General features: G+C 36.5%; 1 protein-coding gene across 1 annotated transcript in view; it reads right to left on the reverse strand.

Moving 5' to 3' along the window:
- The window catches only part of LOC103801924 (serologically defined colon cancer antigen 8-like), a gene marked incomplete at its 5' end in the record, with an annotated part of 36,309 nt that extends 22,846 nt beyond the window's left edge, over positions 1-13,463 (reverse strand). Inside the window, one exon of the mRNA XM_009074362.1 lies at positions 13,332-13,463. Coding sequence (XP_009072610.1) covers positions 13,332-13,463 — 132 coding nt within the window. The remainder of the gene's footprint in view (positions 1-13,331) is intronic.
- Between the last annotated feature and the right edge of the window lie 5,366 nt (positions 13,464-18,829).

An 18,829-nucleotide genomic window follows, 5' to 3' on the forward strand; every position in this document is an offset into this window, starting at 1 on the left:
TTTACCACAACATGTGACTCCTCTTTCAGTCATGCTCAGAGGGAGGCAAAGGGGGAGATGTTGTTACACATGGTAGAGTCCTTGAAGAACTGGGCTTCCTTGAAAAAGTAATGGAGCCTTTCTTCATTTAAACTGAAAAATGAGGGCCCTAGTTCTGGTGCAGTAGCTGTGTTACCAGCTCCTGGATCAGTCAGAGGAGAGCTAAATACCAACATTCAGTCTCACAGATTATAACATCCTGATTTATATTCATATTATGGAACAAAACTAAAAATAATATTTTACAACCTTTAAATATATTTCAATTTAGCACCTATAAAGACAGAGAAATTCCAATATTCCTGCAAATATGAAGGAGTAATACAGTCTTGATTCTTTCCACAGACCATCGATTTTACATATATTTAATGAAAACCACTGTGTGTAAGATTTCACGTAGCTGCACCTTTCTTAGTAATATTACAAGTCTTTGTTTCTTTTGATACAGCTTGAAAACAGCCTTGTAATGACTGAACATCCTTGTTCCCCTTCTCTATCTCAATACAGAACACTGAAATCACTATTTCAGCAGTAGTGCCACAAAGTGCTTTTTCCCAAAGGAACTTCATGCTCATAACATTTAGTTCAATTTTATATTGAGATCATTTCATTGTCTTCTTTGTCAACAAGAGTATCTTCTAGGTTAGGACAAACATGGCTTTGTTCACGTTTTTTATGACACAATACAAATTAGGAAGCAAATTTGCCTTCAAGAATTAGCTTCCATCGAACATGGAACCATCCCAAATACACATCAGGGTTAACCTAAAAAGAGCTTCCAACATTCTTCTACAAGTGCTTATAAGCACTTACCAAGCATAATCTTTCTCTGAGATGGACCACATAACACACAACAACACACTGAAAGGAAAATATATGCAAGATGTAGTAGTGGTCAAAGCCCTTCTCTTACTAGATGCGCCATAGGATTTTTAACACTTCAGCACAGAGGACTTTTTTCAAAAGGATTTTGCCTGAAAGATTCTCAAATATTGTATGTTGCACAGTACTCAATTTACTCAAGCCAAGCCAACCTTACCAGCATTTGAACCTTCTGTTCCAGAAAGTCTGGAATTTCAAATACAAGCTTTGGGTAACTTAACTAACCATCAACCCATTTTAGAACAGCAAACTCAATGAAGACGACTGTACTCAGCTTTAATATATCTTTTTCCATGCCAATCAAAACTGTAAAGAGTAAAAAAGGGTGTAATGACTGTTGCCCCCTCGTGATCATTATGGTGTCCTTTCAGTTTCAGAGACCGTGTCACATACAGAAGTGATGGATTTAATTTTCAAGCTTGTTATCTTACATAATTATACACTCCTTATAAAAGGAGCGAAGAACTATACCTTGGTCAAATAGTTCAACAGGGCACCGTCACAAATAATTGCCTGCTACAATTACTCTTTTTGACATGAAATTTGAACTTCTTCACGTTCCATTCTAATTCAGTGGTTTCTGCTTTCGTTATTCACTACCAATTTTTCTGCACCCAGCAATGTCAAGAGGTCAACAATTAAATTGTTCAGAATACACCACGAACGTTACAGTGACCCTATATTATATCTTCATTTTTTTCCCTTTGATCATCCCTTTATTTGACTGCATTTCAGTAAATTATCCATGTAGTTTTTATTTTGACAGCTCTCTTTACAGCAGTAAAACAAAATGTGTGCATTGCAAATGGCAAAGATTCAAATTTCAGCTATGTTTATCCAAAATAGCACTGAACTGCTTCTGTACTTATGCTATACTGCCTACAGCCTTACGGAAGGGGAGACAGATGGGATGAATTTAGCAGGGAAACAGCTGTGGCTTGAAGAAGAGACAAGCAAAAGTTTTGCTATCAGGCTTCATTATGTATCAAGGTACCAGTAAAATGTGTATCCGTAAGGCAGCCAAAAAAGTGTTTTTCATTTGACTAGTGATAATTACCTTTTCTCAACAGCTGACAATGTTCTAAGCAGCATTAAATAGGTATAATAATTAAGCAATAAGATAAGACAGGCAGTGCCTTGCTGGGGATTATTGCTCGCCTCGGGTGTGTCGCGAGGCACAAGGCTGAAGGGTGAGTGACTTCAGCCACCCGAGAAATGTAATAATCCCTCAGAAATGCACTGCCTGGAGTGTCTTCTTGCTATTAAAAATGGAAATTTAAAAAGGACAAAATGCTAGACACATTTCCTGTGGATTTTATTGATGTGGGTTAACCTTACAGAAAATCAGTGAATAAATTCCATTTCTACCCAGCCTATGAAAGCCCCTTCCCAACGATACATATGCCTCTGCTCAGCTTGTTTATCCCTTTTATTCATAAAACTTATTTGAGAAGCACAAGTATTGTGACAGCCTTCACAACGATAAAAGTAAAAGTGCTTTTAAGTCACATGTTTCCAAACATTTATTCTGTGCAATTGTCCATGTCTGGTGTCAATTTACAGAGGAGCCTTTTTTTGTTTTGAAACTGTGAGTGTACATATATATATACACACACGTATGTATTTTTTAATACATATAAAAGAAAGAGCAGCTACTCAAATATGATCCAAGCAATAAGAAAAAAAGCCCAACAAACCAACCCAAAAACCTGAAAGTTGTTTTTGACTACATGCTAGTCACATAGCTAAAACTAAGGCTATATCCTGGTAGTGTGGGAAGTGCTAGTGTAGCACTCAAAAAGATTATACCACTTTACATAAGCAGAGAAAAGTTTACTGTCATTTCAGCCATGCCACTGAGACAACCTTTTGAAACTGGAGACCTGGAAGTATTTAGCAACCTTGATATGAATCAAATCAGAATTCTAAAGACCATTCAGGATGAAGGCCCAAGTAATACAGAGATATATTTGGGACAAGGATATATTTCCATATATACAATTAAAGGTGGAATGTGGCTCTCTAAGGTGAAAAAACTTGGAAAAACTTTCCCTCCCTACATGAATTTATGGTTCACAAAGAACAAACTAAACACATAATATTATTATTATCCTTTTCTATTTCTTTCATATTTTCCATCATCACTACTTTATTTCAGAACCAAACTGAGAAGTCTTGAGCACACACAACACTGTCTTGAGTACCCTAGAAATACAGATGCTAAGTAGGTCTTAACATATCATTCTTCCTTGTAGCCACTTCCACAATCTCTATTTCACTACGACTTGTACAATTAGCATTTGAAGGAGAACATACTTAAGATTGCATTTCCAGAAACCAGCCCAATGACTGTTACTATTAGACTACTACCAATTAGCACTGTCACAAGCACAACAAACACAATTCCTTGGTAGCATTAAATTTTTTTAGGATGGCAATTTTTTTAGAGCGTACTCAGAAAATGATAATGAATATGACTGGAGCTCTGGAAGAAAACAATAGTTCTAAGTTGGACAAGAAATAGGCAAAAGAAGGTTCTATCTGTGTTTTAGAGCACAAAACCAGTAGAAAAGTAGGTCTTCAATCTCATAATGCATAAACTAAGCAATTCCAACTAGTTTGCAAGATGGAAAACAAAAAGCATTATGGCAACATACCCCACCTTCAAGTGCAACATTGGTTATGGAACTACTGGCACAAGACACATCAAGGTTAAACACTCAAATTTAAGAACAGGTTAGATTTATATATGGAAAATGAAAGCATCCACAGTTAGATGAACTTCCCTAGAAGCAGGACTGGACCCTGCAGAAGCAATCAAGACACTGAAAGTTATAAGGAAAAGGCAGCCTTCCAATAACCTTGCAAAACTCTACTCACTTCTTATATTAAAAACATAAATTATCATTAGTTTGGGTCTCCCTGTCTTACAACAACAACCTTGAAAGGAGGCAGGTGCATAGATTTTGTTACAGAGCTGGTAAATTTTCATGACACACTTGTAAAGCTCTCTAAATGTTATTCATCTGTCTTCATTTTCAGTTCCCCACTATATGGGAATAGAGGGGTTTAAATAGCCTTAGTCGGAAATTCTCAGAGTTAGGCACAGAGATCAAAACTGGAAGGAAATCTGCTACTGCTTAAAGTAATTTGCCAAATAGGTTAATAGTCAGATTTTACTATGATTGGGAGTTCACTTAAGGCTCAATAGGAAGTTCCCAATTACTTTTAAATATCCCAACTAGATAATTGCTGCTGAACTATTGCATAGTGTTAGTCTCACAGTGGCTATCTGAAAATGGCTTTGGTTTTTTTTTATTGTTCTGACAGATCACAAGGATATCACAGAAATACAGTACAGGAAAATGAATGTAAAAAATACAGATGAAACATGATATGGAAGAAAGAAAACAAGGCGAGTATAATAGTCAGGGACTTGAACAGTTTAATTTTTTAGGTGGCCCAAAAAAAAAAAAATCAAGACTGGCTAAAGATTGTTAAAGGGTGTATACTTCTAAGAGGAGCATAGGGAGGACTGTCCTCCAGAACTTATACTACATTGAAAAGGCTACTACCCTGGGTAGAACTCTTTATTCTGTAGCTCTGGGTACCTTTTAGCAGATAATTTAAACGAACTTTAGATTTGAATGACCATGAGTGACACACTCGCTGGTGCTATTTCTTGCCATTAAATGACTGTGTTTTTTATGCAGAGTCAGTGAATGAGTATATTGGCCTAATTTGCTCACTTTTTATTTCAAGTCTCTAGGGAAAGTGGCGAGGCAGACTGGACCATGACTATTACCATGGACCAGAGGCACTACTACACCAGGCACTACAGGCAGTGTGTTTCAAAGAAGATATGATGGTGGTAAAGGGGTAATTGGTGGATTAATACAATAATATATCACCATCAGCAGCAATTCCCAACCAAAATTAAAACAGTTGCAGGTTTGTAGCAATTGTAGAAGAATAAAATGGGGCTTCACTGGAACACCACGGGTACTCTTCTGCCCAATGATGCATATCTTTGTCAGTGTCAGTGTTATGATCTGCATGGGGCCAAGAGTTTCTAGATCTTGCCAAATCAAGGAGAGCCTGGGCTGAGCTGGCAAAGACATCACCTTTATGCACCTCCATTATAGAGGAATCAAGAATGCTTCGTTAATGCTAAATTAACATTTAAATTTGAAAACCAACAACTGTGCTGACAACAGAAAGTAACAAGAACAGCCTGGAACCTTATGTTGTGGTGGTTTATGTCACACATATTTCAGGGCTTTTTACATTCCTGGTAGACATGAACACAAGCTTACTATTAGTGAGCTGAAGGCTTTGACTCAGTTCATGATGGCATGAACAAGAACTATCCCCATGTCAGTTTTGGAGAAGGAAGAATACATCAAAGCAGTAGAGTAGAGGATACTCTCAGAAGTGGACAATTACCAGACTCTTAGCAGAAGGGGTGTTAGTCAGAGTGTCAATAGCTGTTCAACACAGAAGCAAGCAAACCTGGCTATTTTTCCACCTTGCTTTTCTTTGAGACATTGAATGTTATCACTTTTGTGGATCTTATTCTCCAGTTTCTAAAACAATGACACTCTGGTGGCCAACAGCCTTGATGTGCAAAGGGAAGACAGACATTGTCACTTTACCTCTACACCTTCTTCCTCACATTGCCTATACTGTTATGCAAATAAACCAAATGCAGCATTAACTAATCCTTATGGGAAGGCAATTAAAAAAATTATCGGTCCATTAACCTGACCTGAAATGCATGAAAAAGCCTACAACAAATTCTGAAAGAAAAAGAATATATAAGGACATAAAGGTAAACAGAACCTGAGAAATTGAAACAAGTCAGACCAAGCAGATTCAGTCACATCAATCCTAAATTCGTTGACAGCTCATTTTTTGGATAAAGAAAATGCAATAAATCTTACCTACGTTAACTTCAGCAAAACATTAAATATCATGCCCCATCAGCAATCCTGAACTAAGCTGTTGTTGACAAGCAACTGACTAAAACAAAGAGCACAATCAACAGGAACAATTGAAGGGGAGGAAGAATTCTAAGTGAATTTCTTCTCGTTTAAACAGATTTTTGAATATTTTGAATTATGACTCAGCACAAAAAGGTGGGAGTGGGCTGATAAATTTAAGAGATGTCATCAGCTTAGAGAAGGTCTGGGATACTGCACAGAAAGAAACAGATGACTCAGAAGATTAGAACAGCAGACATGGGATGAAATTTTATAGTACAAAGTCTTACACTAAGTACTTAATGCATTCTCAGTTCACACCAAAATTCTCTGCTGAAAACTTGAATTTACTGGGGAGGAACAAGTCCTGGATGCACTTCTTGCTGCAGCTGTCAAAGAGGCAAACATGACTGTAGGATCATTAGTGAAGGAATTTCCAGTAAATACATTAATTCCATATATTCAAATGTCCTCATCCAAAACCCTGTAGTTTTGATTGCCCATATTCAAAAAATATCAACAATGAGTACACTGAGGGTGATGAAGAGCTTATTGCAAAAAGAAGAATAAAAGAAGGCTTTACTTATAATCCGGATGAAACAGATACATCCATTGTCTATAATTATTTGCATTACCCATGCAGACTCTTTTGAACAAAATACTTGCCCCAATCTCGGCTCAGAAGCAACTAGGTACAAGCCAAACAAAAATTTATTCTGACCAAAAAAAGGAAGGATCCCAATGACACGATCAGTGGTAGTGGAACAGTTGTCTAAACTGGAGCAGTAAGGCCTAATGAGTTTTACAAAGGAGCTCAATGCATTCTCATAGGAATATATATGTATATAAACTATATATATGTACGTATATTTTATATATGCACACTTAGCAACAGGGGAACACCGTACTTGGTGACCTAGAATACATCTTACAGAACATTAAGTTCCCTAAATATCTTTCTGAAAATTGGATGTGATACTTCCCTCTGCTGTCATTTGCTTCTTAAGGCTAAGGACTTATTTGCACACTATTTTGCAGCATTTTCTGAAAACCCTGTATTTCACTCTTGGTATACATTATCAACTAAGAAAATTTATGCTTTAAGTAGCTGGGGAATAAATATTTAAAAACAGTATTTGAGACTCTTACATAATCTTATAAAACTTATTATTTAGAATGGGAATATTATGCATACAGAAGCACAAATAATATATGTACTTATATACACACTATATATAGACATATATTTCAAGTGAGAAGGAGAAAAAATAGTTCAACAGATATATAGTAAATAGACAAGTAGTGAACTGCAGAGGAAGAGAGAGAGATTTTGAACATCCAGTTTTTGTTTGAGAGCATTTGAACAGTGTGCAAACACCTCAACATTAAACAAAAGCCAAATACACTTCCAGACTCTGACAAGATTTGGAACATATATATATTTACATTTGTGTGTATGTACACATATATCAGTTGCTCATTACTTCCCAATAGCACTTCTCTGGAGTATACATTTCTCAGCCTAAAAGGTGAGTCTATTAAACAGTAATAAAAGAGTAAAGTAATAGTGACACCCCCAAATTCTGGACAAAGCTGAGAGTTTAGCCTGTCTGGACTTCAATGCTGACACAGTGGCCAAAAAGGTTTTTACAAAGTCCTTGCATGAAAGGCTGTACAAACAATTTTATGTCTCCAATTGTTACAGCCATCCCCTTACAGCAAAACCACACCAGAGATGTGGGTATGGTAATGATGCTCAGGAAAAGGTGCAGCATACTGTGAATACCTTTATATCTTTAATATCAAAGATGTTATAGACACTACAGTTGTTAATCTCTACTTTCAATATAAAATTTAATATGTCTTAAACTAAGAAGACACAATATAATGCATTTTAATTCTATAATTGCATTTAAAAAACAGAGTAGTCTAGTAAAAATATAGTAACAACTGCCTCACTATTACATAAAAAAACCCTACTAATCTACCAGTAGAATAAGGCAGACAATGCATTCAACTGAGAATGAACTGAACTGGTAAAAAACTCAAAGGTCTTTCAGGTCATGACCAAACCTGAGTTCTTCCATTCATCATTATTTCTTGAAAAAACACACACACACAAAGAACTAGAGCTTGAGCCGAAAGTGTCAAATTTCAAATGCAACTTGATTGCTCCAGTTATCAAAAAATAATTTTTATCAATTGTTCTACTGAAGATTTGCCAAGAAATCCAAAAATCTCTATTCAGAAGTGTAATAGTGACAGCAAACCAGCTATTGTGATTTTACGTATCGGTTGCTTGAAAATGCTGGTGTATTCTCTCTGTCTCTAATGCTCACAGGAATGTGTTTTCTCAGGCATACATGATCTTGCATACACTATCACTTAGCAATAAAACAAAAAATAAATTTAATGGTGGGAAAAAGCCTTTAAAATCCTTGTCAAACTGAATACTGCATTTTCACTCTTTGAGTGGTCCATTTAAGAATCCATTTTAGCCACTCTTCCAGATAAGCTTATCTGTAAGAATCATACATTTCCCCATAGGTAGAAAACAAATATAATTTGTCACATGTTGTGCTATACAGACATTACTGCACAGTTGCTGCACTACACTAGAATGTCTGAAGGGGAAGACACCCCAGGTAGTTGGCTGCAGACATATCTCAGCAACATGGCACATAGTTCCAATTTGACACGTATAGTCTTTATAAATCCAATGTCTATGAAGTCAAACAAATCTCCTTCTTATTTATAGTAACAGGCGAGAGCAGATCTCTGCCGTCTTGTTACACAGATGGCTGTAACATTTTTATAGTTAACTTACAACCACTGATGCCTGAGGAATAGACACACATCTGCCCCAAACTGCCAGTCCTGTAGGCTCTTCTTTTTTAACTTTAGCTAGCAAAATTACAGTCGAAATACATCTAACAGTGCCACCCCCAAAAAGCTACCACAACAAAAAGCACCATAGAAATTTGCATAAAATGTATTATTAGTGTTATACAGATTGGACAGTGAACACACACATTGCAGCAAAAGTAACAGCAATACCAACTCTAATCACCAAAACAGAGAAAATTCATAGCCTCAAATTCCATATGCTGAACTTAGTTCAGAAAATGTTTGGAAAAATCTCATTAGAAGCTTCTAAATTTATGTTCTATTAAAAAGATTTCAAAAGAGCCTTGCAATTCATATAAACTACTGCTCAAAGACCTTTTTTTTTTTTTTCTCCTTTTAGCTGTTTGGTAAAAAGTAAAGGCATGGCTGGCTCATATTGAAAAAAGGAAAAAAATTGCCTCGGATTTTCTTCTCCTGCTTGAAGATTCTACTCCGTATTTGCTGTATTTCCACATATCACCTGGGTCTTTAATAGGAAATGTACATGGAAAAGAGCTAAGCTATCTTTAATTAAATGCTTCCCATTTTAGACACTGGCTGTTCACTGAAGGAATTCTCTAAACAGGTGATTTAAAATCAAATGCTTGCTTTAAGAGAATAATAGATGCAAGTAAAGCCATAATTGAACCTTGTAACTACAAGAGTGGCTAACTAAGTTCAGTGACAGCTTAAATAGCCTGATGAAATCCTGACCCATAGCAGCTTGGGCAAATAATACTTATTCATAAATATGTTTCAATGATAATAGATCTAGGCAGATTCTTGTCTTCTTGCTCCCCAAATTGGAAGAGAAAAGAGCCTGTGAGAAAGTGTATCAGCATTTACAGAAGTGGTCTAAATACAGAGGTGAAAACACATGCCCTCGAATTCAGTTTGAAAAAATTAATGAGAGAATGAACCAACTTTATGCACAGTTACCCAATTAATTTGGGCTGGAATTTTTGTCCTCTGTAATCTATTCACTTTTTGTGGAGTGGAGCACGGGCAAAAAAACAACCAGAAACCTTTTATTTTTGCTACATATTATTTTTCTTCTTGGCAAATTTCTATCCTTACAGCTGCCTTATAAGAAATCCTGTACTTTCTGCTACCCGCTAATTTCTACTATAAACACACATCTAATAATGGGAATTTGAGGAATGTCATAATACAATTTCTTTTGAGGTTGAAAATTTATACCAATGGACTTTTTGCTATATAACAGACAAGACTTTATTTCTCCAAGATTCAGATCCATCGAGTCATACATGTTGACCTACTCACTTTCAGTGGCACATTAATGAAGACTTTTGAGATGACCTACTTAACTAAACAAATGATTGTCCAAAATGATAAAAGTGGATAGCTGAAAAAATCTCTATCAAAGCAATAAAAAAACCCAACCTAATGTAAAAAGCCCCATACATGTATCTAAAGCAAAGATCCACAGTGTTGTTAGATTAAAAACATTAAATGGACATCTCTTCACAAGCTCACTGCACACTTAACATGTCACTCTAGTCCTGCAAACCATATATCTTTCAATTCAAGTTTGCCTCAGAAGCATGTGACAACTGTATCACTAAGATGGACACCTACTTCTTCGAATGCCATTTTTCACTGAGAAAAACACACTGAAAGGGCTGGAGATTTGCATTACATTGAAAAGGCCAATTCAATTCCTCTTTAATGACTGCAATTTAAATGAATCTTTTTTTAAAAAAATTTGCTTTTATAATTTTGGACTACATTCATTTACCACATGTATTCACACAGAAAGGTAGGGAGGCAGAGAAAGATTTACCTTGTACACTTTCAGGAATGCAGCTGCTACAATTGCCAAAACACTTGCTCCAAAAGAAATCCTGACTAGTCAATTAGATCCTGCTTCTTCCACAAAATAGTTAAATCAGGATCTGTCATATTCCCCTTGAAGAACACAAATATTGAAGGAGATTTTTCTTAAACAAATTCCTCATTATTCAAATGCAAATGTGAGGTCCCAACTTGAGCCAAAATCATTTTGATACAAGAAAATTTCTGTAGAAAGCTAGAAAAACAGCAACTAGAAAATCAGGTAAGAATCCACTTTGCAAGACTGTGTTGCAAAAAGCCCACTGCTATATGTAGCTGCATACAAAGGGGAAATGTGTTAAAAAGTCATGATCTTTAATAGTACTTTGCTGTGATTATTAGTATCTAAGCAATGGATGACAATCTGGGACAAAAATACATTATTATTATTATTAGTTCTGTTTTTAGTAAATAACATAGATCTCTATTTTCAAAATCAGAACAGAAAAACTACTATTTTTATTTGGTGGAAGTCCTTCAACATCAATATAAGGAACTGGGAGATTTATTTGTTGTAGTAGTTATACTTCCTGCTTTTCTTCACCTAAATCTGAGTATTTCATAACAAATTTATTGCATTTGGGAACTAATACTGAAAATCTATTACAATTTTCACACAGAAATTAAAATTAGATTCACTGATTTTTTAAAAAGTTTATTGTATCAGTGCTGTCACTTATTACCTGGATTTTAAATGCATATAGTGCAAGATCACAATTAAAAATATGTTAGAAGAGTCCCCTGTTAAAATGCTGGTAAAGCATACTGTTCATGTTTCAAGCAACCAATAATCTCTGCCATGTATACATATTCTAAAATATTAAATAAGACAAATGCCATTACTGTCCTGTTTTCTCTCCTTGTTGTCAGCAAAACAGCAGCAGAAGGTAAGGCATTGCCTGCAGCGTGACCACTCTGCTTTCAAAACACTTTTCTGTTCTGGATTAATGCTTTCAGTCTTTTCTAGTGTATAAGCATTGCTGCTGCAGCAGAGAATGAGCAACATTTTCCAGCAGAACTATTTTATTTGGTTCTGACGGAGGAAAGGTTCTCCTAAAAACTTACAAATCAGTCTTAAATTCAGATTAATAATTCTACATACTAATCATTCTACAGAAGAACAGCTAGGAGGAAAAAGGTGTGTGTGGGGGAGTATTTATTTTTTTCTCCTGCAAGTAACCCTGAGTCCTCAGTCCTCCATACAGTAAGAATCCACCACAAGTAAAGAAACCAAAAGGAAGGTGAGATAAATGGAAAGATTATGTGGTCATACAGATACAGTAGCGTTTTGAATTTCTTTGTTCTCTGAGCTATAATGATGATTATAATGATGATGACAATCTGGGTTACAGAAGAACAGGATGAGGTACAGACAGAAATCTGAAAAGGAAGAGGAAACAAGGGGTCTGGATGACTGAAATTAATGCATAAAGTGCTTGCAAGAAACAAGCTTACATGGACAGAGAATAAAGAGATGGCAGAAAAAAAATAAAATTAAAACATCAGTACTTTAAAAAAATGAGCATACAGGACTGAATGCTTTAACACATGCAAGCTCTGTTCCTATCAAGTGGTCAGTGACCAAAAAAGCAAACAGAATTTTCTCCAGTCAGGACCATCTAGTCCAAATGAAGTTAAACTGCATTTCACCTTTTAGCAGTGACAGGAGGTAGCCTGGCTGATTGCATTTGCTGAGTTGCCTCTCAGCCATCTCCCTGCTTCATCCTCAACTTCCACAAGCATGCCTAAGCTTCTTCCAGTGCCTGTTACACTGAATGTAGAGTGGAAAATGGAACAAGAGAGCATAGACGAACTATATGGAAACCAAAAGGAAAAGTCTCCACAGTGACCTTTAAGAGCACATACTCCGTATCACAGCACAAGACATTATCAGTCTGCACACACTGGCCAGAACAGTTAATTGATATTGGTGGAAATATTTCATACTAGTCTTGCTGCAGCTGCTCCCCGCTGAATGTAGAGTGGAAAATGGAACAAGAGAGCATAGACGAACTATATGGAAACCAAAAGGAAAAGTCTCCACAGTGACCTTTAAGAGCACATACTCCGTATCACAGCACAAGACATTATCAGTCTGCACACACTGGCCAGAACAGTTAATTGATATTGGTGGAAATATTTCATACTAGTCTTGCTGCAGCTGCTCCCCGCCCCGCTAAAGGCCAGTGGTGCCTGGGAGCTGTTAGTTTTCTAGTTACTAAGATCTTCAGTAAGATTTGGCTCTTTATACAAGTTAAATGATGGTAAACCCAAAAAATGCAACTATTACATGCCATAATGGTATCCACATCTGTACTCTACATTCCTGTCACTGAATAACCTCCTCTCTCCTTCCTCTCCACAGCCCCCCCCCTTTTTTCTAATATGGTAAGACTATTCATCCAAGTTAGAGCAGAGAACAGCCGAAGCAGCCCACACACATATGTACTAGGCTTAAATTCTTTGGAAGACTATGTTGTTCAAGCTTTCCTTTTATTTATACAAAATGGCACAAGCAAAAGATGTTATAAAAAAACTTGACAGAATGGTTGGGGAGGGGGAAGGGATGGTCATTTTCATGAGGAAAGAATATTACTCTCACACAACCTAGTGTCATTTTTATGTTTACACAACACAACTGGTACAGTAGAGCATATCGCATACTGACAGATTAACAGGACCTCCTACCTTGACTTCATCCTCTCATGCATTCTCCCATGCTGGATACACTGTTGGTTCAATTCATCATTCCGTTTCTGCATCTTCTCCAATCTGCCATGAAGATACTCTTTTTCCCGACTAAGCTGGTTGACTTCAGATCTACAGAAGTAAAACAAAGCGATGATGGATGTTGTCAGATTTCATCCCGCAGTGTGCCATCAATATGTGGCTTCAGCATTTATAAGATTTCCAACATGTACATGCAATGCATAAACAGGCTATTACTAGAACTCACAGAAACAAAACGCTGTTTCAGATATCTTAAAGACAAAAGAATACGATGCTGAAGGGTATCTGGTAAGTATGCCAATGGCAATCACTCAGTCATAGGTTGGCTAAGCTAATTTCAGCCTAATTTAAACAGGCATGTCATTTGGCATTATGTGTTGATGTTAAATAAGATCAATAAATGTAAATTCATACTTGTTAAGCAAGAATTTGGCTAGCATTTTGAAAACACATTTCAACTTCTTTATTAGTAAAAGCTAACATCTAGTTTAAAAAAAGGCTGCTAAAAACTTCTTCAACCTTTCCTCCACTGCACAGGTTGAATTGTCAATAGCAGTACTTGTTTAGAAACTTTATTAACGTCATATGCCCAAAATAATATTACACATTTTAAAGAAAACAACAACAAAACCCCACAAAAATAATCACCTAACCCCCCCCAAAAAAACCAAAGCCACATTAAGATGAAAATCAATAAAACTTTAGGAAGCGAGGGACAAATCATACAGGCACATAGTAATCTACATAAAACTCAGCACAGCCTTTAAGAAAATTAGTCACTTCTAAGCAATTCTTATTCTTCACGGGTGAGCAGAGACACCAGATCCATGAATGACCTGGGACTGCTACTTGCTACATCTCTAACCATCAGTCCACGGAGAAACAGGCATGAGCTGCTTCTTAATATCAGGAAAAGACCTCAGATTAAATTGTGATAAAATATACATTATGCACTTGTACAGTTTTAACTCTTTGGAAAAGGTTAATGAGAACATGTCAGAATCTGCTATACCATCAGAAAGTACGAATCAAAAGCAAGCAAATCTGATTTACGGCATCTGCCACTCCAGATCTTGAGGTTAAAAAGCTTCAGATATATCTTTAAATCATAAACTTAAATATGCTGCAGTTACAGCAAAAAGATACTTTACCTTCCTGGCTGTTACAGAATGCAACAACAACTGACATTCCGAAAAACACAACAAAGTGCAGGGGGAAAGGAATACTCCTCCCTCAAAAACATGTTGTTACATTGACAAGTCAAATCTGGAAATGACAACAATCTTTTTCATGTTTAAATGGAGAACAATGCATGGTATCATCTGTGAATCTAAAAGAACTTAGCAAAAGAAACTTTGGACGAAGACTGTAATTGAATTCAGATAGGGACTTACAGCTCTATTAAGAAACATCACTGACAAATATAGAGAATTGTGCTGATATATTTGCACATCAAACGTAGGTAACAGTGGGCAGGATGCTATAGGAAGGTAGCTGAAATCGGATTTTTACACTGACCATGTAACAGAAATACTAGTAACTTAAATGCCTGCCTTAACAAAGCACTGCCAGCTGGACCAACTGTTATTGCACAACGTGAATGCAGTCTGGACTTGCTACTGATACTGTAAGACAGACAACTAGTGGATGAAAGCAAAGGTCCACTGCAGAGCAGCTCAACAGAGACCTGACATGACAAAGCCCAACCAAGTGGTAACAAAGATTAAATTCAATATTGTGTCCCATTTTTTGCCATCAAAATTCAGCAACAGCATTTGACATGTAGGAATACCGTAAATTATCATGTTTTTAGGGTTTCCCCACTGGGGGATCCTGCTCTTTTCCTGTATTTATATGACTGTCTCAGTCATGGAAACAGCAGAAGCAACTATCCAGGTGACAAAAATCTCAAAGTTTTAAAAGGACTTATTCATACCCAGCACATTTGAAGGTGCCTGAAGTCTTTCTGGAAAGATTAAGAAATACGAATCAACCAAAATCAAAATGTTTCTAAAAATTACAATTAATGAAACAAAAGAAAGTACTGAATTCATTGACAACATGAGTAGCATAATCTCTAATCTCTAAAATACAGCTCTAAATGCCTGATGCTTTGAACCATGTTATTAGTGTTGATTCTCCTAAAACATCTTTTGCAATTACAGTTGAACCCAGAAAAAAAAATAAAATTCATTCTGGTTAAGACATTTACACAATATCCTTTCCAAGTATCTAAATGTCTCACCACCAGGATTCAAGTGTTGAAGGACAGCACATATTAAGGGCAGAATGCTTATTAAGATCAATGTTGAAAGGTTCACATGTGAACCTCTATCATTAGAAGGGAGAACTCCAGCTCCAGTACAATACTGCACACCAAGAGTCTTCATCATCACTTGCCAAAGAATCCCTCTGCACCTTTAACTATGCCTTTCGTCCACCTCACTTTCCAAAGATTAAGACAGAACAGTTAATTTTGTATGATATTTAAATAACTTCAAAACTGTTAGGTTAAAAAAACCCCAAACCACAAAGCCAACCTTAATCGTAATAAGCCTGATCAACTGTACTGAATGTGATAGCACATTTATACTAGAAGTAGCAATTCCATCCAGCCAGGGCAGGCCCAGTACTGTGTAAATGCTTCTAAATCACCCTGCTCCCAAGGCATCACAGCAGGGATAGAAGAAAGAGGGGGGAAGTGTCAAAACACACAGTTCTGAACTTCAGAGACAGCCTGCTCATAATGCCAGGGACAGAGGCAAATGAGAAAAATCTAAGCACTGAGCAGTATGTCTGATGGATCCAGCACAACTAAAGGACACAGCACAGATGTGCCAATGTCGCTCCACAAGAGCTACTCTGGGTCCAACAGTATGACTAATAAGCTGTGGTGGACTTCAAAAAAAACTGAAGCATGCAGACGTTTGGAGTGCCGCCATCTGAGCTGAGCTCTGCATGGAGGTGCACTTCTGCAGGCTCAGGCTGGCCCCACAAGCCATGCAGTCATGTATCTCTGTGTGCTTTGGACATCTGATAGACTTTAAAGACCTGTATGAAAACAGTCTTATTGCAAAACCACACAGAGCAAAGCTAAAATGTCACATGAAAATGAAAATGTAAAATGAAAACTTATAATTAGATGCGTAATAGATTATGCTACCATCCTTGCTAGAAAAAAAACCCAAACAAGTTCCTCCAAAATATTCAAATACTAGAGGCAAAAAACCCAGCAAATGTTAAATAGTCATAATTCAAAGTCAGTCTTAGGATACTTCTAGGATGAGCTGAATGCTAAGGTGGCAGTGCTTCCTTTATTCCTCCAAAATTACCTTTTACATTGCAGCTTTCTAAAAACATTGCCTCTTCCTGCTCTTAAAGCCAATTGTTTGCTCCTACAGAAATGAAATGCATGCTCTAAAGCATATTCTGCTGATGCAGTATTGTTGCATATAATTTTAATGACTGAACCTTCAGACAGACTGTTTCCCATCTTTGTATGGCTACCTTCGGCAAACATTTCACTCCTGGTATTGAGCGCAATGACTGCAGTCAACCAAACATGCAGAAAAATAGTTCAGCCGGGTATGTGTTCTTTACTTCAATTAAACTCACACAGTTGGATGCCTACTGTTGCCAAACCAGTAATATAATTTATACATTATAGTCCAAACAGTAAAACTACACTAAAAGTCATTTAACAATATTTATAACACCATAAAATACAGTGTTAAAATATATGAACTGCAATATGTACCAAAATTATAAAATTTGTTTCTCATCATCAGTGATTAAAACCAGGATCATTGCTCGAGCTTCAATACTCACAACCCTGGTGACAGATTAGAATTCAAATCTTAATGATCAATTTACAATTAACAAGATAGAAGTGAAACAAATTAAACCAACCATTATATATAACGAGACCCAATGGACTCCCATTGTTCCCCTTAATTACAAAACGCAAATCACAAATACACAGTGGGTAGTGTTAAGCATTAATCTACAACCTAGAAACTCAGACAGTGACAATCAGAGGGAAAAAAATAAAAAAAAAGAACAAAACAACTGAGAAGAAATCAACAAAGGACTGTATTTTTAAACATGCCTATGCATACGGAAACCTTCACAGACACTATCTTCATTCTGCACAGCTTGAGGGTTTTATAATTTGTCTGACATTGTCTTTCTGAAGCTTTTCTGCGTAGGGACTAGATCACAAAAATGGTTCCAGCTTACGTATAAACACACAAACTTCAGCTTAGACTTCTCAGAAAACCTGCACTAAGTACAAAAATACATGTGCCATTCAGATGCATCCCACTAAAATTGTGTGAATATGTAGTTGTCATAGATAAATTTGCAATGTCCTTTATTACAAATGGATACTTCCTATAAAAACCAAAAAAAAAGAAATAAACTTACTCTTGCATCTGTTATTAAAAGAACTTGAGTGTTTCACCAATAAAATAATGACACTGGTGGTATAGAGTTATTTCTTAAACCCGTGGAAACTAAAGCACAAAGATTCTGGGAGTATAGAAATAAAATACACATCCAAGTCCAAAATTCAATTTCTGAGAAGATCAAAAATATGGTGAAAAAACAGCAAACAACTGGAAAAAATATACATGCTGATCATGCATTTAAAACTGCTGAAGTAATTTTCTGCATCTGATATCCTGATCACATCACTTTCTGGAGCCATCTGTATTAGTCTATCATTTTCTACCATGTCCAGTTCCACCTTTCTGTTCTCATTTTCACAATTTTTCTTTGTCCCTACCTATTGCTCCATGCTTGTTACTGACTGCAGCAGCTCCCACTGCTATGAAGGCAAGCTCAGGCTATTTTAGGGCCATTTCTCAGAACCATTTTCATGTATTCTTCCTTACAGTTTCTTGTGTAAGATATACCACTTCCTGGAGATGCAAGAGGGCTCCTTTTCCCTTTTTCAGGTTCTTGACATAGTCAGCTAATGCTGCTAGGTGGAGAAACACTTGGCAATCTCTAGTATTTATTTTCAGAGAATAATGTGTTTTCACAGTATGTTTTCTGTCTTTCCTTCATCCTTTACAGTTACTAGTCTGTGACTGTGAGCTCTAGCAACAAAGTCTGTGTGCATTTTTATTGCTGGAATAATAATATGATTTGAATCTATTTAGATTTTGCATTACTTTAGCAGAAGAGCTCTGCTTTCTCAGAAGAAAAATTCTGTTCGCTTCTCTCTCAAGTACCCATCACAACATTTGCAGGGGAAGATTGCTTACAGTTCCTCAAGTTTCTCATTTCTTCCCTAAACACTCTGGATGGGATTCATCTCCCAGCTTCAGCCACTTAACAGCTAGTCAACACCTTATATTCAGTGGAAAGAAGGATGGGCAGTGGAGGCAGTACTCGTGGGAAGCATTTTATATATGGCAGACATATATATATATAGACATATATATATACAT

This window comes from Acanthisitta chloris, unplaced genomic scaffold, assembly GCF_000695815.1.
Source record: "Acanthisitta chloris isolate BGI_N310 unplaced genomic scaffold, ASM69581v1 scaffold8265, whole genome shotgun sequence".
In the NCBI taxonomy this organism is placed as follows: Eukaryota; Metazoa; Chordata; class Aves; order Passeriformes; family Acanthisittidae; genus Acanthisitta; species Acanthisitta chloris.